This window comes from Desmodus rotundus, chromosome 6 (genome assembly GCF_022682495.2).
Source record: "Desmodus rotundus isolate HL8 chromosome 6, HLdesRot8A.1, whole genome shotgun sequence".
NCBI lineage: Eukaryota > Metazoa > Chordata > Mammalia > Chiroptera > Phyllostomidae > Desmodus > Desmodus rotundus.
The window spans coordinates 155,677,868-155,694,100 of NC_071392.1; the positions used below are offsets into that span (position 1 = coordinate 155,677,868).

Sequence of the window (16,233 nt, forward strand, 5' to 3'; positions counted from 1 at the left end):
AAGGGAACGCCAAGTACAGGAGCTACTGAACATGCACTACCCGCTCCCTCCTGAAGGTGGCAGCCTTCAGTTACGTAATGCACCAGGGCAGGGCTAGGAGCCTGCCACCCAGCCACTAGTCTGCCGCCCTTCAAGATTCAGGTTCAAGTGGGGCACGTTCAAGGGGGCATTAGTTAATTCACTCATTCGCTAATTTGTGAAATATTGATTTAGTACACCTTACATTCCAGATTCTGTTCTAGGCCCTGGGGGAACAGAAGTGAACAACACATATTAAATGTCTGTCTTCAGGGGAAGGCAGATAATAAACTAAATAACTGAAGTATTCAGCATGTTTAAAAAACAAATACTATGGAGACAAGTAAAGGAGATGGGGGTGTGTTGAGGGATGCGGCGTCACACAGGCAGATGGAGGGGAAGGCTGCATGTAAAGGCGACCTTGAGATAAAATCGCAGGAAAGAGCCTGAGAAGAGTGGTCTGAGTACAGGCCGGACCCTGAGGCTGGAGGAGAGAGGGAGAGAGAGGGGGAGAGTTGCGGGGGGAAGCAGAGGAGGTGAAGAGAGAGCAGCAGGAGAGGAGGCGAGAGGGTAGTAGTGGGCACCAGATCAGGTCTCACTATTCTGATGGCTCTCAGAGTTTGATGACAAACTCTCGGAGGGTTTGGAGCGGAGGATTGACATGAACCGACTAACATTGAACAGGACTCCTTTGGCAACTGTTTTGAGAATGGATTGAAAAGAAGCAAGGGACTCCTTCTATGAGTCGGTGAGGGATGACTTTTCTCCCTGTCTGTTAATATAAGCATAAAAATCTAAGCAAGCAAAGCCCCTCTGTAGAGAGGGACTTTCGTGGGGAATTTGCAAGTACTAAAGTCTCTTTCCTGGGCGAAGTCCACCTCCTGGGAGGGCGCACTCATGTCCTTGTACTTTGTTGAAGAAGAACAGGTATATGAGAAAAACACTAAAGGTCACTCACAATCAGGAAAATGCCAACCCAAACCACAATGAAATCTCACTCCGCATCTGTTAGAATGGCCATTACCCAAAGACACACAAGATGAGTGTCGGGAGGAAGTGGAGAAATGGAGCCCCTGTGCACTGCTGGGGGGTGTGACTTGGTGCGGCCACCACAGGTAACAACATAGAGGTTCCTCAAAAAATTGAAAATAGAACCGCCACGTGATCCAGCTACTCCACCTCCGGGTGTGTTTCCAAAGGAGACGAGAACAGCACCTTCAAGGGCTATCTGAGCTCCTGCGTCCGCTGCAGCATTTCCCACGAGGGCCAAGCTATGGAATCAACCTGAGTGTCCGTCGGGGGCCGAAGGGATAAAGAAGATGTGATACACACACAATGGAATATCATTCAGTCTTTCAAAAAGAATGGACTTCTGTCAGTGTGTCAGCATGGATGACCCTGGGGGGCGTTGTGCTATGTGAAATAGGCCAGGCACGGGAAGACACGTACTGCGTGGTTTCACTTACATGTGGAATCCAAAAGAAGTCGAACTCATAGAAGCAGAGAGTAGAATGGTAGTTGTCAGGGGCAACCTTAAATACATACAATGTTTATTAATTATACTTCAGTAAAGCTGGAAGAATAATAATAGATGTTTTCCATTTGTTCTTCCTTCCTGGTGAGTCAGAGGGTCTCTCAGCCATACCGGGAATTTCCCCAGGGTCTCCATGGCGCCCAGTGACCTTACATTCAACTCTGATTTCACCACGCGTCTTAGTAGTCTCTTACAAATTCACTGTTTCTTAAAAAAAAAAAAAAAACCCAAACCAAGTATGTTCTCTAGAACCCAACAGATTTTTTTCTCTAGTAGAAAATTATTCATATTGTCTCCCATTAGTTTAAAAATAAATAAGCTTTTGGGAGATGAGAAATTAAAAGACGAAAACTGCCAGGGAAAAATCCTGTAAACATTTTAGTATCTTTAAGTCTTTACGCTTCCACACAGTTGAGATGTCTATACAATTTGATTGCTCTTTTTACTCAGCACGATACACGTCCCCCATATTGACGCAGTGCTCTACGACATTTTTAACGACTGAATGGTAGTTCATCACGTGGGATGAACCAAAACTTACCCACCCGCCTCCCGGTTGTTAATACCTCGGTCGCAAGAACTGGGTCTCGATTCTTATTCAACCACGACGCAGATGATCACGTCTTTTTAAAGAAGGGTACGTATTTCAACACAGAAGAACAGAACACGGAGCATATACAAGAGGCGTCGAACATACCGTAGTCCGGGGTCTCGGGGGAGACTTGTCTGCGGAAGTCATATTTCAATGGCTCTGCAGAATCCTAAGAAATCTAAGGGGCGGAAAGAGCACCCCCTGAAGAGGGCACCCCAGAGGACACATCATGTGACAGTCTCTGGAATGGGGAGGTGTGTTTGAGGTCAGGGGAAGGGGACAAGTGGCAGGAAGTGACGCTTGTTGGGTTGGCAGGGGACAGATCATACAGCCTTATAGGCTAGGTTTAAGATTTTGGTCTTTATCTTTTCAAAAGGTTCCTGGAAAGTTCTAGGAAAGGAGGTCATGTTACCAGAATTGCTTGGACTACAGTATAAAAAATAGGTTGGTAGGGAGGAAAACACAGCTGACATGTGAGCTAGGGAGATAGAGGGGCTAAGGGGGAGCCCTGGGGGGCCGGAGAGGAGTGGTGTGAGAGAGATCGGGGAGGGAAAAGTGTCAGGGCTTGGTGATCGGGTGCAGGAGTGAGGGAGATGTCGAAAACTCTGTTTTCTGGCTGGAGCAATGGGCACAGGACGGGGCAGTGACGTGGTGGGGCCGTGCAGGAGGCGGAGCCGTCTCTGGGCAGAGCCCAGGAACGTGGTTTTGGAAAAGTGGAGATTCAGGTAAGTGCCTCTGAATCATCCAAATGAAGATGTCCGGGGAACGGTTGTATTTTGAGATCTGAGTGGAGAAGAAATCTCTCTGCTGGAGGTAAAATTGAGCAGTTACAGGCCTGTGGATGGCATTGGAAGTCACGGGGTGTGATCGCCAGGTATGGCGTGAAGGCAGATGAGGACACAGCCACAGTGGAAGCTGTGCTGCCCAGGGAGATGTCCCGTCAGGACTGAAAGTAGCTGTCCCTTAGCTGTTGGCCTGGTCCACGAATTACCCTTGGTGGAGAGAGCCGCCCTGCCCAAGTTCTTGAGCTGTTGGGGAAGGGCGCCCTCCCACATCTCAACCAAGGACAGCTAAAAAGGGCCATGCTAGCCGCAGAGGCACTTGGGACACTGGCTGAGGGCTTTGTTGAGACTGTTACAGCTCAAGTTCTCTGTCTGACCCAGTCTGCTTTCTTTCCTTCCCTTCTTCCCTTCTCCCTAATAAACCTTCTGCGTTCGAAGCTCTCAGAGTCCCAGACTTGCCACTGAGTTGTGACTTATTTTACAACATAGGCCGGGCAGCCTTGTGTTAGAAGAGACAGATGAATGGATTATTTAACAGGAAAGGAATGCCTTTTAGAGACGTACGTTTCTAGGCAAAATTCAAAAACTTTCTCAAAAAGCCTTTATTGTTATCAAATTATTTCTTTCTAGGTGGACTCCCGGGCTTTCCTTGGAAGGGTTCTGTGTAAGTCCTCCTGCTTGTGCCAAGCAGTGCTTGCCTTCTTGAGTTAGGGTCGCCTTCCTCAACTCTTCCCAGCCAATCAGAGGAGAAGTTTAAACTGGCTTTTCTGCCATTTGCCTCTCTGCCTCTCCTTCATCTTGTTTTTTTCTTTCAAATCAAAAGTAGGCAATGACCCACTTCCTTTTTTACAGGAAAGAGAATCTCTTGCTTTTCATAGCTTTCTGTTATTTGAAATTTAAATGCAGAGCTCCTAGCCACAGTCTGAGCGTGGCTTGTTTTTATGCTTGCCTCTGGGAGATTCTTAGGTTCCTAAAAAGCTTACATTCCTGTCACACCAGTACATTTGGAATAACATCCGCAAGCCGACCACTTGACAAGATTCATAATGAGACATTTAAAGTGCTTTTATCATCCCTTTCACTGGCAATGTTTCTATACACGGCAAACAAAACCAAACACGTGAGGTAATGAACCAATCACAGGAGCATCACAGATTCACTGAAATTTAGGTATGTAAACTATTCCCACATGAAGCATCGTTTGAGGCATTTGGGAAAAGATTCACATGGTATTCACTTTTCTCCTGCTTCCAGTGCTGACGAGAGTGTCTCAGGAACTGGGAATAATTGGGAAAAGATGCATCAGTGAAAATGAAGACTTAGGTTTGACATCTGATGAGAAACGAGAAGCACAAACAGGAGGACACGTAATGTGTCCGAATTATCTCGTTTTCCATGGGAGGAGATCAAAAGAATTTGTTTTATTCTTGAGGCTGAGAGAGGAAGGCCAATTCAAATATGTTTTTGACATATCAAAAAAATCACCAAAGACATAATTTTAAAACATATGTGTTCCTTCCAAATAACTGGAGGGAAAAAAGTTTATGTAGGAAACAATGAAAGAAATCATAAAAATTATGTCAAGTGTAAGACATTGCATGTTATTGTCACATTTAATTATAAAAGGCTGGAAAGAACACATAGAAACCGTAGAGGGAAGGATTTACAACTGTATTTTAGATAGAGAGGAATTCGAATCACAAACCACTAAATGGGACAGATAAATTATTTTACATTCAGTCCTTAAAGCAAAGTTCACAAGAAGACGTGACTTCATAAACATGTACCAAATACCACAGCTTTAATGCAAGGAGAGATATCACAATAGTAATGGAAAATAGCAACGCCACCCTCTAATTTCTTGACAGATCAAGCAAGTAAAAAAATCAATCAGGTAAGTACCAAATTTGATTTAATAGTTCTGTATAGAAATCTATACTTACATAGAATATAAGTTCTTCATGCTCAGAGAATTTTAACAGAAATAATTCATGTCTTAGGCCACAAGGAAAATTTAATATATTCCCTGCAGCAGAAAACATATAGAAAACACTCTTGGACCTCATGCAATAAAACTAGAAACTAGTCTCAAAAGACATACACTAGCAACAGTGAAAACCAAGCATTTAGAAATGAAAATTAAAAAATCTTATTTTACTGAATGACTTGAGTCAGAGAAGCAAATCGTTAGTTCTAAAATGACCGAGGAATGATAATTAACAAAGCAGCACTATTTCAGAGGTAAATTGAAGTTATAACATCAATTTCTTTTAGTACCAAACAGGTAGAAGGCAAACAGTAAACTAGATATTTGTCCCCGAAAGTTCAAAAGAGAAAAATGAGATACACTTCAGGAAATGAGGAAGGAAAAAAAAATTTAAAGTATAAATTAATAAATTAAAAAACTAAAAAATGATTAATGTAAGACAATTTTTAAAAATGCTTATCTAGTAATTGAATAATAGTAGATACCTGCTTTTCACTTACAGATGTTCCAAGCACTTTCCATCTATGAACGCAGCTAATTCTTATAACGACCCGATATGGCATAGAGAGGTTAAGTCACTTACCCAAGGTCGTGCATCTAGCACGTGGCAGGAGCGGGAGCTGACCCCAGACAGCCTGCCTCTGAAGCGGGTGTCTTTCGCTCCCACACTGCGCTCATAGAAACAACATACAGTGATGACAATTTTCTAAGTGAAAACGATGCATGTAATACAGTGCTAAAAGCACAGATGATTAAAACACTCTTTACAAGGACCTTGTGGTGAAAGCCACCTCGAATTATCAGATGATGCTCAAAAGAACAAGTATTTGTCTCGTCCAGGTCCGAGTCATTCACTTACGGGTGTGTCACTGGGTCAGAGAAAAGCCCTTGGTCTCGGCGCTTTTTGGCAGGGTACCGCGGTGCCTAGATATCTGTGGTTTGGAACGCCCAGCGCTCCCTTCCACTTTTTGGAAATGCTCCCTTCCTTTCTTCCAAGAAATGTGTTTGTCCTCTTGGACCACGTGGCACTGGACCAGGGCTCAAATCCCAGTTCCGGCTGCTCTCCCAGCTCTGTGACCTTACGTGACCTGTGTGATCACAGCGGCATGGTGGGGACAGCAGTGGATGGTCCTGCACTGCTTGCTCCGCGCTAACTGCTCTCCCAGGCTATCGCATTCCCATCGCACACCAACCCTGCCCTGTAGGCCCTGTTGGAGATTGCGTTTTGCAGACGAGGGAAGTTGTCTGAAAGAGCCCCGAGGAATGCCCACCCCCTGCATGGGAGATGATAACCATCAGCTCCCCTGCCCTCACTTCCCCAGGTCGGAGCTGGGCACAGGGCTCGAGCCACTGTTTCACAGTATTGTTCTGGGAGGTCTTCAGAGGTGGCGCCTTTTCCCAGTAAAGGTACTTTTCCAGTTTTTCTAAAGGCTCAAGGAGTGTTTGTTATATGATGTATTACATGTTGTGTGTGCTCCTGGCCAGCATCCCTCCCACTTTCTTGAAACCATTTTGTCCGGTGCCGGTTGTGGCCATGCATGAGAAACAGCAGGTGGTGCCAGATGACAGATGGTGTGGGAGCCCATCCCCGATGGGAGGGGGCGAGAGCGAGCCAGCGAGCAGGCGGCTGCTGCCAGGAGCTCATCCCTGCTCGCTCGCGGGCGCCTCCGCTCTCAGAAGCTCCCAATCCACACACACGCGAGGCGCTGTCCTTTCAGCACCAGGAGCCGGCCGAGGAGGGAGGACTCTTGGCCGTCCTCCTCCTCTTCAAATTGGCTTGAATCTGCTCCGATTCCCAAGAGTGCGGCGCAGTAAGTAGGCATTTGCTTTTGCTATAACCACTCTCCAATATCCTGCAGCCCTCCACCATCCCCTTCACCCCCTCGACAGCCCTGTTTGGGCTAATAACGTTCCATCAGTGGGATTGACAAGAGACATTCAGTGGTGCGGGGCTTCTGGGGGTGGGGTCGGAGCACCATTTGTCCCCTAAGGGAGCTGGAGAGGAATAAATGTGATTTGTTTGTTTAGTTGGCAATCTTGCAATCCGGGGCTTGCTAACTTTCCATGGAAGGAAAAAAAAATGGCCCTCTGCTATTGAGGAAATGGAGTTATTCCATGGCTGAATAACAGGTTCGGGTTTAAGCCCGTCCTTTTTTTTTTTTTTTTTTGGCTTCTTTTGTGAAATTGTGTCTCCTGTACAAGCTACATATTATGTAAAAGGGCACACTACCCATCGAGACGGCGAGTGTATTTTCTGTGCTGAGGGAGATTGCTGAAGGAAAACCCATAGAGTCAAATAGCAACCACGGTGGCAAGGTGAGCTCTTCCATGCTGCAGGGCGACCCAGCATAATAGGGTTTAACTGTGTGCCGAAAATAAGCTCTTCCTTGAGATGCTCTGCCTATGTTAGCTCTAGTGTCTTGGAGAATTTTTTTAAGCCTGCATATTTTTGTGTGAGTTTCCCAAATTTGAGGGCTGTTGAGTCCTCTGGGCAGATGGCATATTAGGATGATTACAGAAGTTTTCCAGAGAAGGGGAATCGTGTCAGAGGAAGCGGGAGATCCACGCCTGGTCCCTACGCTGAGAGCCGCCCAAGGAGCGGTTGAGACAGCGCTGCTTTCTCTCCCCCTTCCTCCCCTCGGGCTGTAACTGGAACCCCACTGCTTGCCTAGGTCGGGAAGAAAGGCTGAAGGATGGTGAAGCTGAACAGCAACCCTGGCGAGAAGGGAGCCAAGCCGCCTTCAGTGGAGGATGGCTTCCAGACGGTCCCTCTCATCACCCCCTTGGAGGTGAATCACTTACAGCTGCCTGCTCCGGAAAAGGTAAAGCAGGTCTCTTCTCATCAGTCCCCGCCCTCCCCCATCTCGGGAAAGAAAGCGGCAAAACATGCCACCCCCAACCCTTTCATCCCTGCAGCAGCCAAATACGTTGCCTTTCTTGTAAAACGTAGCAATTCCTTCCAGAGGCATGACATCACTTGCGTTATGTCAGATTTATGGTAAGTGTTTATTCATTTTTTTTCTTTGGCTCACATGTCTTCCTTTTTAAAGTTTTATCATGCTAGATGAATACAAATAAGCTTCTAAGTGGTGACGGAGAAAATCGTCTGGATTATTTGGGGGTGGTGTTTCAAAAATCAGCTGGTATAGGTCTCAGGACGGAGCATTGGATGCAGTCCAACATGCATTCAGTTAGCACCTGCTAAGGCCCTGTCCCCTGTGCTGGAAGTTGGCTATAAAAAGACAGATGACAAAATCCCTACCCAGCATAACACATAAGATGAGCCTCATGGCGAATGCTGTTCCTGAGCGTGCTAAAGGCTGTGAGAGCAGAGGGGTGGGAACAAGTAAACTCCGCTGTGGGGAGGAGGGGCTGGAAGGACAGGTGAGGCAAGCTGCAGAGGACACTTGAATTTGGCTTTTAAAGGTGAGTACAAACCTTCCAGGTAGACCGTGGGAGGAAGAGGCATTCAAGGCAAAGGGCGCGCAGGGGAAATAGTGTGACCGGTGTAGAGTGTCTTTAGGGGAGGGGTGGCTGGAAATGAGCGCCTGGCTGAAGGGACACCTCCTGGCATGGGTGTAGTGCATGAGGAATGGCGGTGGGCATTTATACAAAGGTGCATGGGGGAGGTGGGGGTGGGCTATCGCACGGACACAGGTGGGAGAAACAGTGCTGTTTGAGAGCCATCAAGCGCACCCGGGGCTTTATACTGTGAGCTTTTACACACTGGGAGAGATTTGGAGGCAAATTATGGAGTTCCCTGGCTGGAGAGCGAACAATGGATCATCCTGTCTGTTTGATTCTCTCATTGGTGTCTCTGGGAGGGCATTGTGTGTCTGAACCAATTGGCTCTCTCCGATGAACAGAAGAGGAGCCAGAGCTAGATAAAGGGCCTGGGTGATTGGCTGGGGGTTGAGTCATCTGTTTTGAAAGTGCAGAGGTTGTCAATGTGAGATTGTGCACGGGGGTGGCAGAAATAAAGAAACCTGGAGCTGTCCTGAGAAACAGATAAAGTCTTTAAAAATTAAATTTGAACAGGCAATGAACACTAAAGTGATGTGGGGGGACAGCGTTAGCTGGGTGGCTGGTACAGGTACAGCAGAGGTTCTCAGTTTTTGACTGCATATTGCAAACACCTGGGGAGATTTTGCAAATCCTGAAATCCAGGCCACACCCTAGAACAACTGAATGAGACTCTCTGGAGGTCAGACCTGGGCATCACAGTGAATTAAATCTTTCCAGGTGACTCCTGGGTGCAGCCAAAGTTGAGAACCACTGTGCTAGACACACCCTACCCCTGGGCATTGGGATTATGCGCTCACACTTACAGGTGAGAAGGTGAAAGATCAGAGAAGTCTGGTTAGTTTCCAAGCTCACAGAAGGAGTGTGCGATGATGCTGGAATTTGAGCCCAGATATAATGCAAGCTGGGGAGAAGGGGAGATATTCTCTTGAGGCTTTGTGAGGCTCCAGGAAAAATTTTACCCTTCAGCCAACACCTGCAGCCTCAGAGATCTGCCTCTCCTTGAGAGGTGTGCCAAGAAAAGGGACCACGGTGAGGTCACCTCTCTCCCAACTGTCCACACACCTGCAAGTCATCCAGAGATACTCTGGCCTCTGTCCCTGTTTATTCCCCCATCCCACTCCATCCTGCTGCCTTTCATGGGCTTTCTCCTCTCCTTGAGCGAGGAGACAACCACTGAGCACCTAGTACAGATGGACCACAACGCTGCCCCAAAGCCTGAAGGACAAACACATTGTGGCCCTGCGTGGAATGGGAAACCAGTGCATCCCGAAAGATGCAAATCCCAAAGGACCACATCCCTACAGGGCCACATCACACAGCTTCCTTCTGATGCTCACGACTAAGTCTTCCTACCAGGTGGACCTCAGTTTCCTCTTCTGTGACGTGGGGATGACCCCGCCTACCTCCCAATGGTCGGAACCATGGAAGTGGCTTTATATGTAAAGTGCCGGGGACAAAACTAACTGTAAGAGAATAGTAATGGCCATTTTCAAGTGCTTCCTAAGTGCTAGATGCTGTTCTGAGCCACGTGTACACACACACACACACACAATTTTCTTTTGCCACTTCAACAGTTACTAGGACCCCTAAGGAAGTTGCTACTTTAATCCAGTTTTTAAAGATGATGAAACTCAGGCACCGAGTGGAAAAGTAGCTTCCTAAAGTTCCAGCAGTGTCTGGAAAACCTAGAACCCCGGGAGAGTTGTTCTAGAAGCGTCCATCTTGGCAGGAGCAAGGAGCCAGCAGGACTGGGTGCCCACAGACCGAGGCTTGAGCTCTAGTGGAGTCGCCGGCCCAGAGCGCGACTCATGTGAGTTGTTCCACTAGGCCTCTGTCCTCTGTGAGTGGGACATAGAATGAACAGTTTTCTGTGCTAGTATTTAGATTTTATAATCTTTACAAGAGCAACCAAGCTTTCCCCCCTGACGTTAGAACAGACGTATTAAGAGTGAATTCCGCTCCACGGCCAAAGGGGTCCTCCACATGCTTAATGAGCATCACAGACTGCTCCCCCGCCTCCCAGCCTCCCACTGCCGGTGACATGGAGCGGGTTTCTCGCGCTGTCCGGCTCCGGTCAGATGGTAAGCGGGTGAAGCGAGCGCGGCTGTCGGAGTGAAGTCTGTTTGGCCCCAGTGTTCGGTCATGGTGTTTCCTCTCCGTGAAAGCAGAGTGCGGAGTGTGCTTGGCCAGAACCAGGATGCTCCTGGCAACTGTAATGCCGACAACCATCTTCAGATTTGCTCACCGAGTGCTCTTCGGTATGGAAGCGAGTTTCAGGGGGAGCTATCGGAGGCCACACGGAGAGGACACGTGTGTCTGACGTCCTCGTGCCGGGCTGGGAACGGGCTGTGCGGGGCACTCACAGCTGCTGTTTCAGCTCATCTTCCCTGCAGTCCCGTGCAGTGGGTGCTAGTGAGCCGACCAGGGAAACTGAGGCTCAGGTCAGTGGAGTGGCTGGCCTGAGCTGCACAGATGGAGTGGAAGAGCTGGGGCTGGAGCCCCAGTGCATCTGACATCCCAGTTCTCCCTCCGCATCGTGCTGCCTTCAATAAGGAGACAGGCCCTCCCCACCCCCCAGAGAGTATTTCTTCAAATGCCATATCCCCTCATCCATGGCCAGCTCCTCCCAGAAGTGCTGGGGACCATTCCCCAGGGTGAATCCAGCCTCCAGCGCCCCTGGCCCAGTGCTGGGGGATTGGTGCCTGCCCCGGGAGGGGAGAGCGCAGTCCTCTCGGTTGGGGCCCCCTCTCTTCTCTCAATCACTGTACTCGGTCTTCCACACAGCACCTGAGCTACTGTCCCCAGAGTTGTGACCAGGTCCTTTCCCTGCAGAAACCCTCTCAGGCATCCCCACAGGGCACCATCCTCACATCCTCACCTAAGGATCCGGGTCCTTCATTACCTGCTCCATAGGCTTCCGTCCCTCCTGCTCCCCACTGTGTACCTTGAGCACTGTATGTGAGACCGATCTAAAGTGATGGGCTCTGTCCCCCAGGGGGACATGTGTCAATGTCTGCAGACATTTTTGGTTGTGACACTGAGCCCGAGGACCCTGGCTCTTCCTGATGTCTGCAGCCTCAGTCCTGGCATGCAGCGGGCGGTGGGAAGGGCCAGCTGAATGAGGTGCTCTGCCCCTTGCCTAGCATAAAGCTAGGTGTGATTCCTCCACTTGGTAGGTGAGGGGATAGGCTAGAATCTCAGCAGGTGGGCAGCCTTCGCCAGCCCAGGGGAGCCAGCTCTTGAGATGCTGGGCCATCAAATTTAAGGACGTGCCTCTGGGCCCTCACTGACTTTGGTTTATCTAGGTGACCACAGTAATACACGAGTCCCCACAAGCCCTCTTTGAGGTCATTACCATTACCCCCACTTTACAGATGCAGAAATAGTCTTGGAGAGGCGGAATTCTGTCCTGGGACATGTCATGAGAAACCAGGGCAGCCAAGATTGCACACAGGTGTGCTAGGAGCGAGTGGATGGCAGGTGGGCAGAAAGCAAGCCACAGACAGGCCCGGCCCCACGCTGGCGAAGCCCCAGGTGGATCGTGCACGCGGCGAGCTGGCAGCCAGGCTCTTGGCAAACGTTCCTTTCCTTTCGACGGATTACTCAGTCTTTACACATCCTGGCTCACCTGCTTGTGGGAGGAAAGCAGTGCAGACACTTGGAGATCAATTACTGATGCTGGGCACACCTCATATTTTGCACGGTAGACCACATGCTCTCTGTAGTTCTAGAGACCTGGGTTCAAATCCCAACTAAACTATTTACTTGCTGTGTGGCTTTAGGCAAGTTACTTAGCATCTCTGGGCTTTGGTTTTTTCCAACAGTAAAGTGAGCATAATACCGACCTAATGGGGTTACTGCGAGAGAAACATGTGAAAATCGTCTAAAAGCACATGGGTGGTGCTCACTAGTGGAGTTTCCTTTCCTCCACTGGACATCAAGAATACAGCTTCTAAAGTGGGCATTTTTGGAAGCCGATTGTTAAAGCGTAACGTGCTGAGAAGGGTGGGGTTTCGAGGGTGGGGGTACAGGGGCCGGACGGGTGGACCTGGAAGGTTGGCGGGGGAGGTGCTGCTTTTGTTACTGGGTCCTGTGTCCTTTCTTGCCCTCTCTAGTGGCTTCACCGAAGAGTTTCTTTTTCTCCCTGAGCCTCGGGATCAGAGGCCCAGCAGCCCTCCCCCAGGGAGCAGCAGAAATGCCCATCTCTGCAGGCGCCCGGCCCGTGGAGCCACCTCGTTCTGCTTCTCTCAAAGACTCTTAGGAGATGGGATTGTAAATCACTCTGAGTTGGGGGAAAGGCTCTGACTAGGCAGTTCCAACAAGCAGGTATAAAGTGACCACTAAGCACATTAAAAATTCCGTATAATTTAAAAACATAATTTTGAACACAATAGAGCTTTCTACCTATCAGATGGCAAAACAAATTGCTATGCCTGGTGTTGCTAACGCTAGCAGTTGGCAGGTCCTGGTGTGGGCTTGTCGGTTATGTAATTGGGTGCAATGCTTTTCAGAGGGTGCGCTGGCATGGTTTATAAGATGTAAACGGTGTATGCCATTTTATTGGGATGCTTCCAGCTGGTAGGAAGTTATCCTGTGGGTATAGTTTAGCGAGGATGCGAAGGCCAATAAAACCCTGGGAAACCGGAGCACTCCATGGAAAGGGATGGGCTAAGCCAACTCTGGTGCTTGGGTGTGGGAAACGAAGCAACTGATGTCAGAATGAGGCAGGTAGGCCTGGGCTCACTCGACGGGCACACTGCTCAGCGAAAACAATTTTAAAGAGCAGCGTAGGGGTGATCCCGGTTGTGGAAACACCTGTGTGTGTTTTATTCTTATAATTTATCAAACAGTTTGGAAAGGCTCCCAAGAAAACCATTAAATGCTTAAGGTGAAGAGATGGGGGTGGGTGGGGCCGTTTGAAGAATTTTATTCTGTATTTTTATACTTTTTACCATGAGCATGTATCAAATTTTCTGTTTTTTAACTAAAGTCACCCCAATTTCCCAGACAATAAGACAGTCTTGGAGAGTTTACGTGACTTGCTCTCGGTCACACACAGAGATTGAATTTGAATCCCAACTCCATCATCTGCGTGCTGTGTGACCCTGGGTAAGTTCATTAGCCCCTCTGAACCCCCAATTTCTTGTTGTTAGAATGGGAACAATATCTTCCTCTGAGAACTGTTTCAGTGTGAAATGAGAAAATATGGTACATGTCGGACGTTTATCACGGTGTCTGGTGCAGAGTAATGCATAAGGCGAGGTAGTTATTATTATTGCTGCCCCTGTTGTTGTTGTTGTTATCATCATCGGCTCAGTCCCGGGATCTTTGTTCCTGGGAGCCCAGGGGCTGGACCCTGGCCACCAGCACAGTTGAGCAGTGGGTGAAGTGGACCGAGCCTCTGGACCACGGGGGGCGGGCCCGGTGGTGGAGCCGAGGACATGATTCCAGCCCAGGGAGCAAACCCCTGCTCAGAGCAGAAGGAGCTGGAAGCCCCTGGTAGAGGACCCTCGGGAGACTCCCTCACCTTGCTGCACGCTACCCTTTGCCACGGAGTTGGCGTTTAATGATTCTTAAATGATGACCGCACTAGTGGGTGGCACTTAGATCTGAGCCAGAAGCCCGGGTTCCAGCCTTGGCTCTGCCTCTTCATGGCCATGTCAGGCGGTGGGGTCATTTCTGCCTCTTGTCTGTAGAATGAGGACAATCACTATCTGACCCCCGCCCCGACCCCGAGTGCAGAGAGGGTGGGCCGTGATGTAGGAGTGCAGCGTCTGGTCCAGTGCCGGGCACAGAGTGGGCACCCGCTCTGCAAAACCCGGCAGGAGAGAGCAGGACAGTCTTGACACTGACTGGCCGAACAGCCACTTGCCAGCCATTCGGTCACAGGCGAGCGACACCTCTTGGAGGCTCGATTTCCTCTCCTGAGAAACGGGAATGATGATTTTGAAGGAGAGATGCGAGGGTTGGAGAGAAGGTTGCCAGGGGAGTTAGGAGAGTGAGCTGGGCCCTCAGCCCTCTGCCTGGTGCGTAGTAGGTGCCTAGCTGCTGGCTGTTCTCTGTCTTGCTCTGAACAGCTCTCTGTGCCACAGGGATGAGCCGAAGGGCGCGGCCTCCACCTGTTTTCGGCTGGTGCAAGTCCAGCTCCGAAAAATACGATCTTGCTTCTCGTCAGGTCTTCTGCTCTTTTATTTCTTGTCCCTGCCAGTCCGGGGCCTCGCCATGTGGGAGCCTCTTCATTATTGATAATCCCGGGAAGCAGTATTTTAAATTTTTATGATCCGTCCTTTGCGCCATCCGAACCACCGTGTGTCATCTGGCCTCGCCAGCGGACGGGGAATGGCTCCAGCTGAGGGGTCCTTTCGGGATGAATAATTTATCCCATTTCCACAATGCCGTCATTCCACACTTATGTTAAATGATGTTCTTCATATCAGCCACCGACAGGGCCCTGCAAACTGATACAGCAATATGAAAACAAATTTATTTCTTTGCCCAAATCCACAATGATATTTGAAAATCTGGAGGTTCATTTTTTCCAAATATCTCTAACCATCCTCTTGACAGTAGACAGTAGAAAAATTTTTTTTCTGTCCTCTCTTCACTTTTGCTCCCATTTCTGTTATTATTCAAGGAGCTCGGGGCTCTGTTTTGCTCCATTTTTTCCCCCAGCTGCTGAAAGTAGAGCCTTTCTTTGCAAATTTATTTCCTCTTCCCTCTTTGCTTATGCAAGCTGATTCCTCCAAGGTCCAATTAATAATGATTGGCTAACATTCCTTATGCTTTCCCCTTCATAGCACTAATAAAAGTGACTGTCACGGCCTCTCCTTTAATGGAAGGGGACGGTTTCTGGCTCCTCTCCATGAGAACAGAACGCCAACTCCATGACACGCCTCACAGCTGGTTGACCCCAGTAACTTTGTGGGGGTGGGCTCTGCTGCTTTCTTCATCTCCCCACTGAGGTAGCTACACCTTTCTTCATCCTCCCTGCAGTAGAGGCTTCTCCCCGACCTGCTGTGCACCTCTGGATAACCCTTCCTCTGCTCCTTGCCACCCTAAGTTCATCTCCACGGTGCTTGATGTGCCATTTGGAACCTCTCTCTGCCCCCTGCCACCTCACTGGCCCTGTTCCCTGGCCACTCATAACCACCCCTTTGTAGTTTTCCCCAGATGCCAGCCTCTGGGTGTCTTCTGAGTGTTTGCTGGTTCATCCGCCCACTGGGTGTAGAAAGCTCTCTTCCCGGGTTTGGAGAGGCAGGAATGGAAATGCGGAGGCTGCCCGAGTGAACGTTCCAGGAGAGATGAGGATGCTCTGGACAGGCGGGGCAGAGGTGTAACTGGACCAATGGGTCAACCCAAGAGCAATTTTTGAGGAAGCAGGAGCTGATGATGGAATGGATTTGGGAATGAAGGGAAGGGAAGGGTCGTGGGAGATTCCTGGATGTGATTTGACATAAATGATGGTGCGGATCACGCTGCTATTTCCTGAACTTGGGGTCACATGGGGAAGAAAATGTCGAGGGGCAGGCAGGTCAGGGAACCCAAGGAAGGGCCTTGCGTAGACATGAGACATTTGGGTGTGGCGATCCAAGGGCAGGTGTCCAGTAGGGTGACCAGAGTGCTGGGGGAGGTCCGGGTCGGAAATGTAGAGGTGGGGGTGGTGAGGATGCAGAGGGACTTGGAAGCAATGGGAGTGAGAGCCCTTGGGGAGGTGGCGGGGGGTGGGGGTTGGAGAGGAGGGGACAGTGCCCATGACCTGGCTCCGAGAGATCCTAACCCCGAGGGGTCCTGCTGA

At 49.3% G+C, this 16,233-nt stretch overlaps 1 protein-coding gene across 1 annotated transcript in view; it reads left to right on the plus strand.

The window, feature by feature from the left end:
- Positions 1-6,563: 6,563 nt before the first annotated feature.
- Positions 6,564-16,233, plus strand: part of NSG2 (neuronal vesicle trafficking associated 2) — a 37,044-nt gene continuing 27,374 nt past the window's right edge. The window contains exons 1-2 of the mRNA XM_024577044.4: positions 6,564-6,724; positions 7,586-7,735. Of these exons, the coding sequence (XP_024432812.1) occupies positions 7,607-7,735 (129 nt within the window). The 5' untranslated portion in view covers positions 6,564-6,724; positions 7,586-7,606. The remainder of the gene's footprint in view (positions 6,725-7,585; positions 7,736-16,233) is intronic.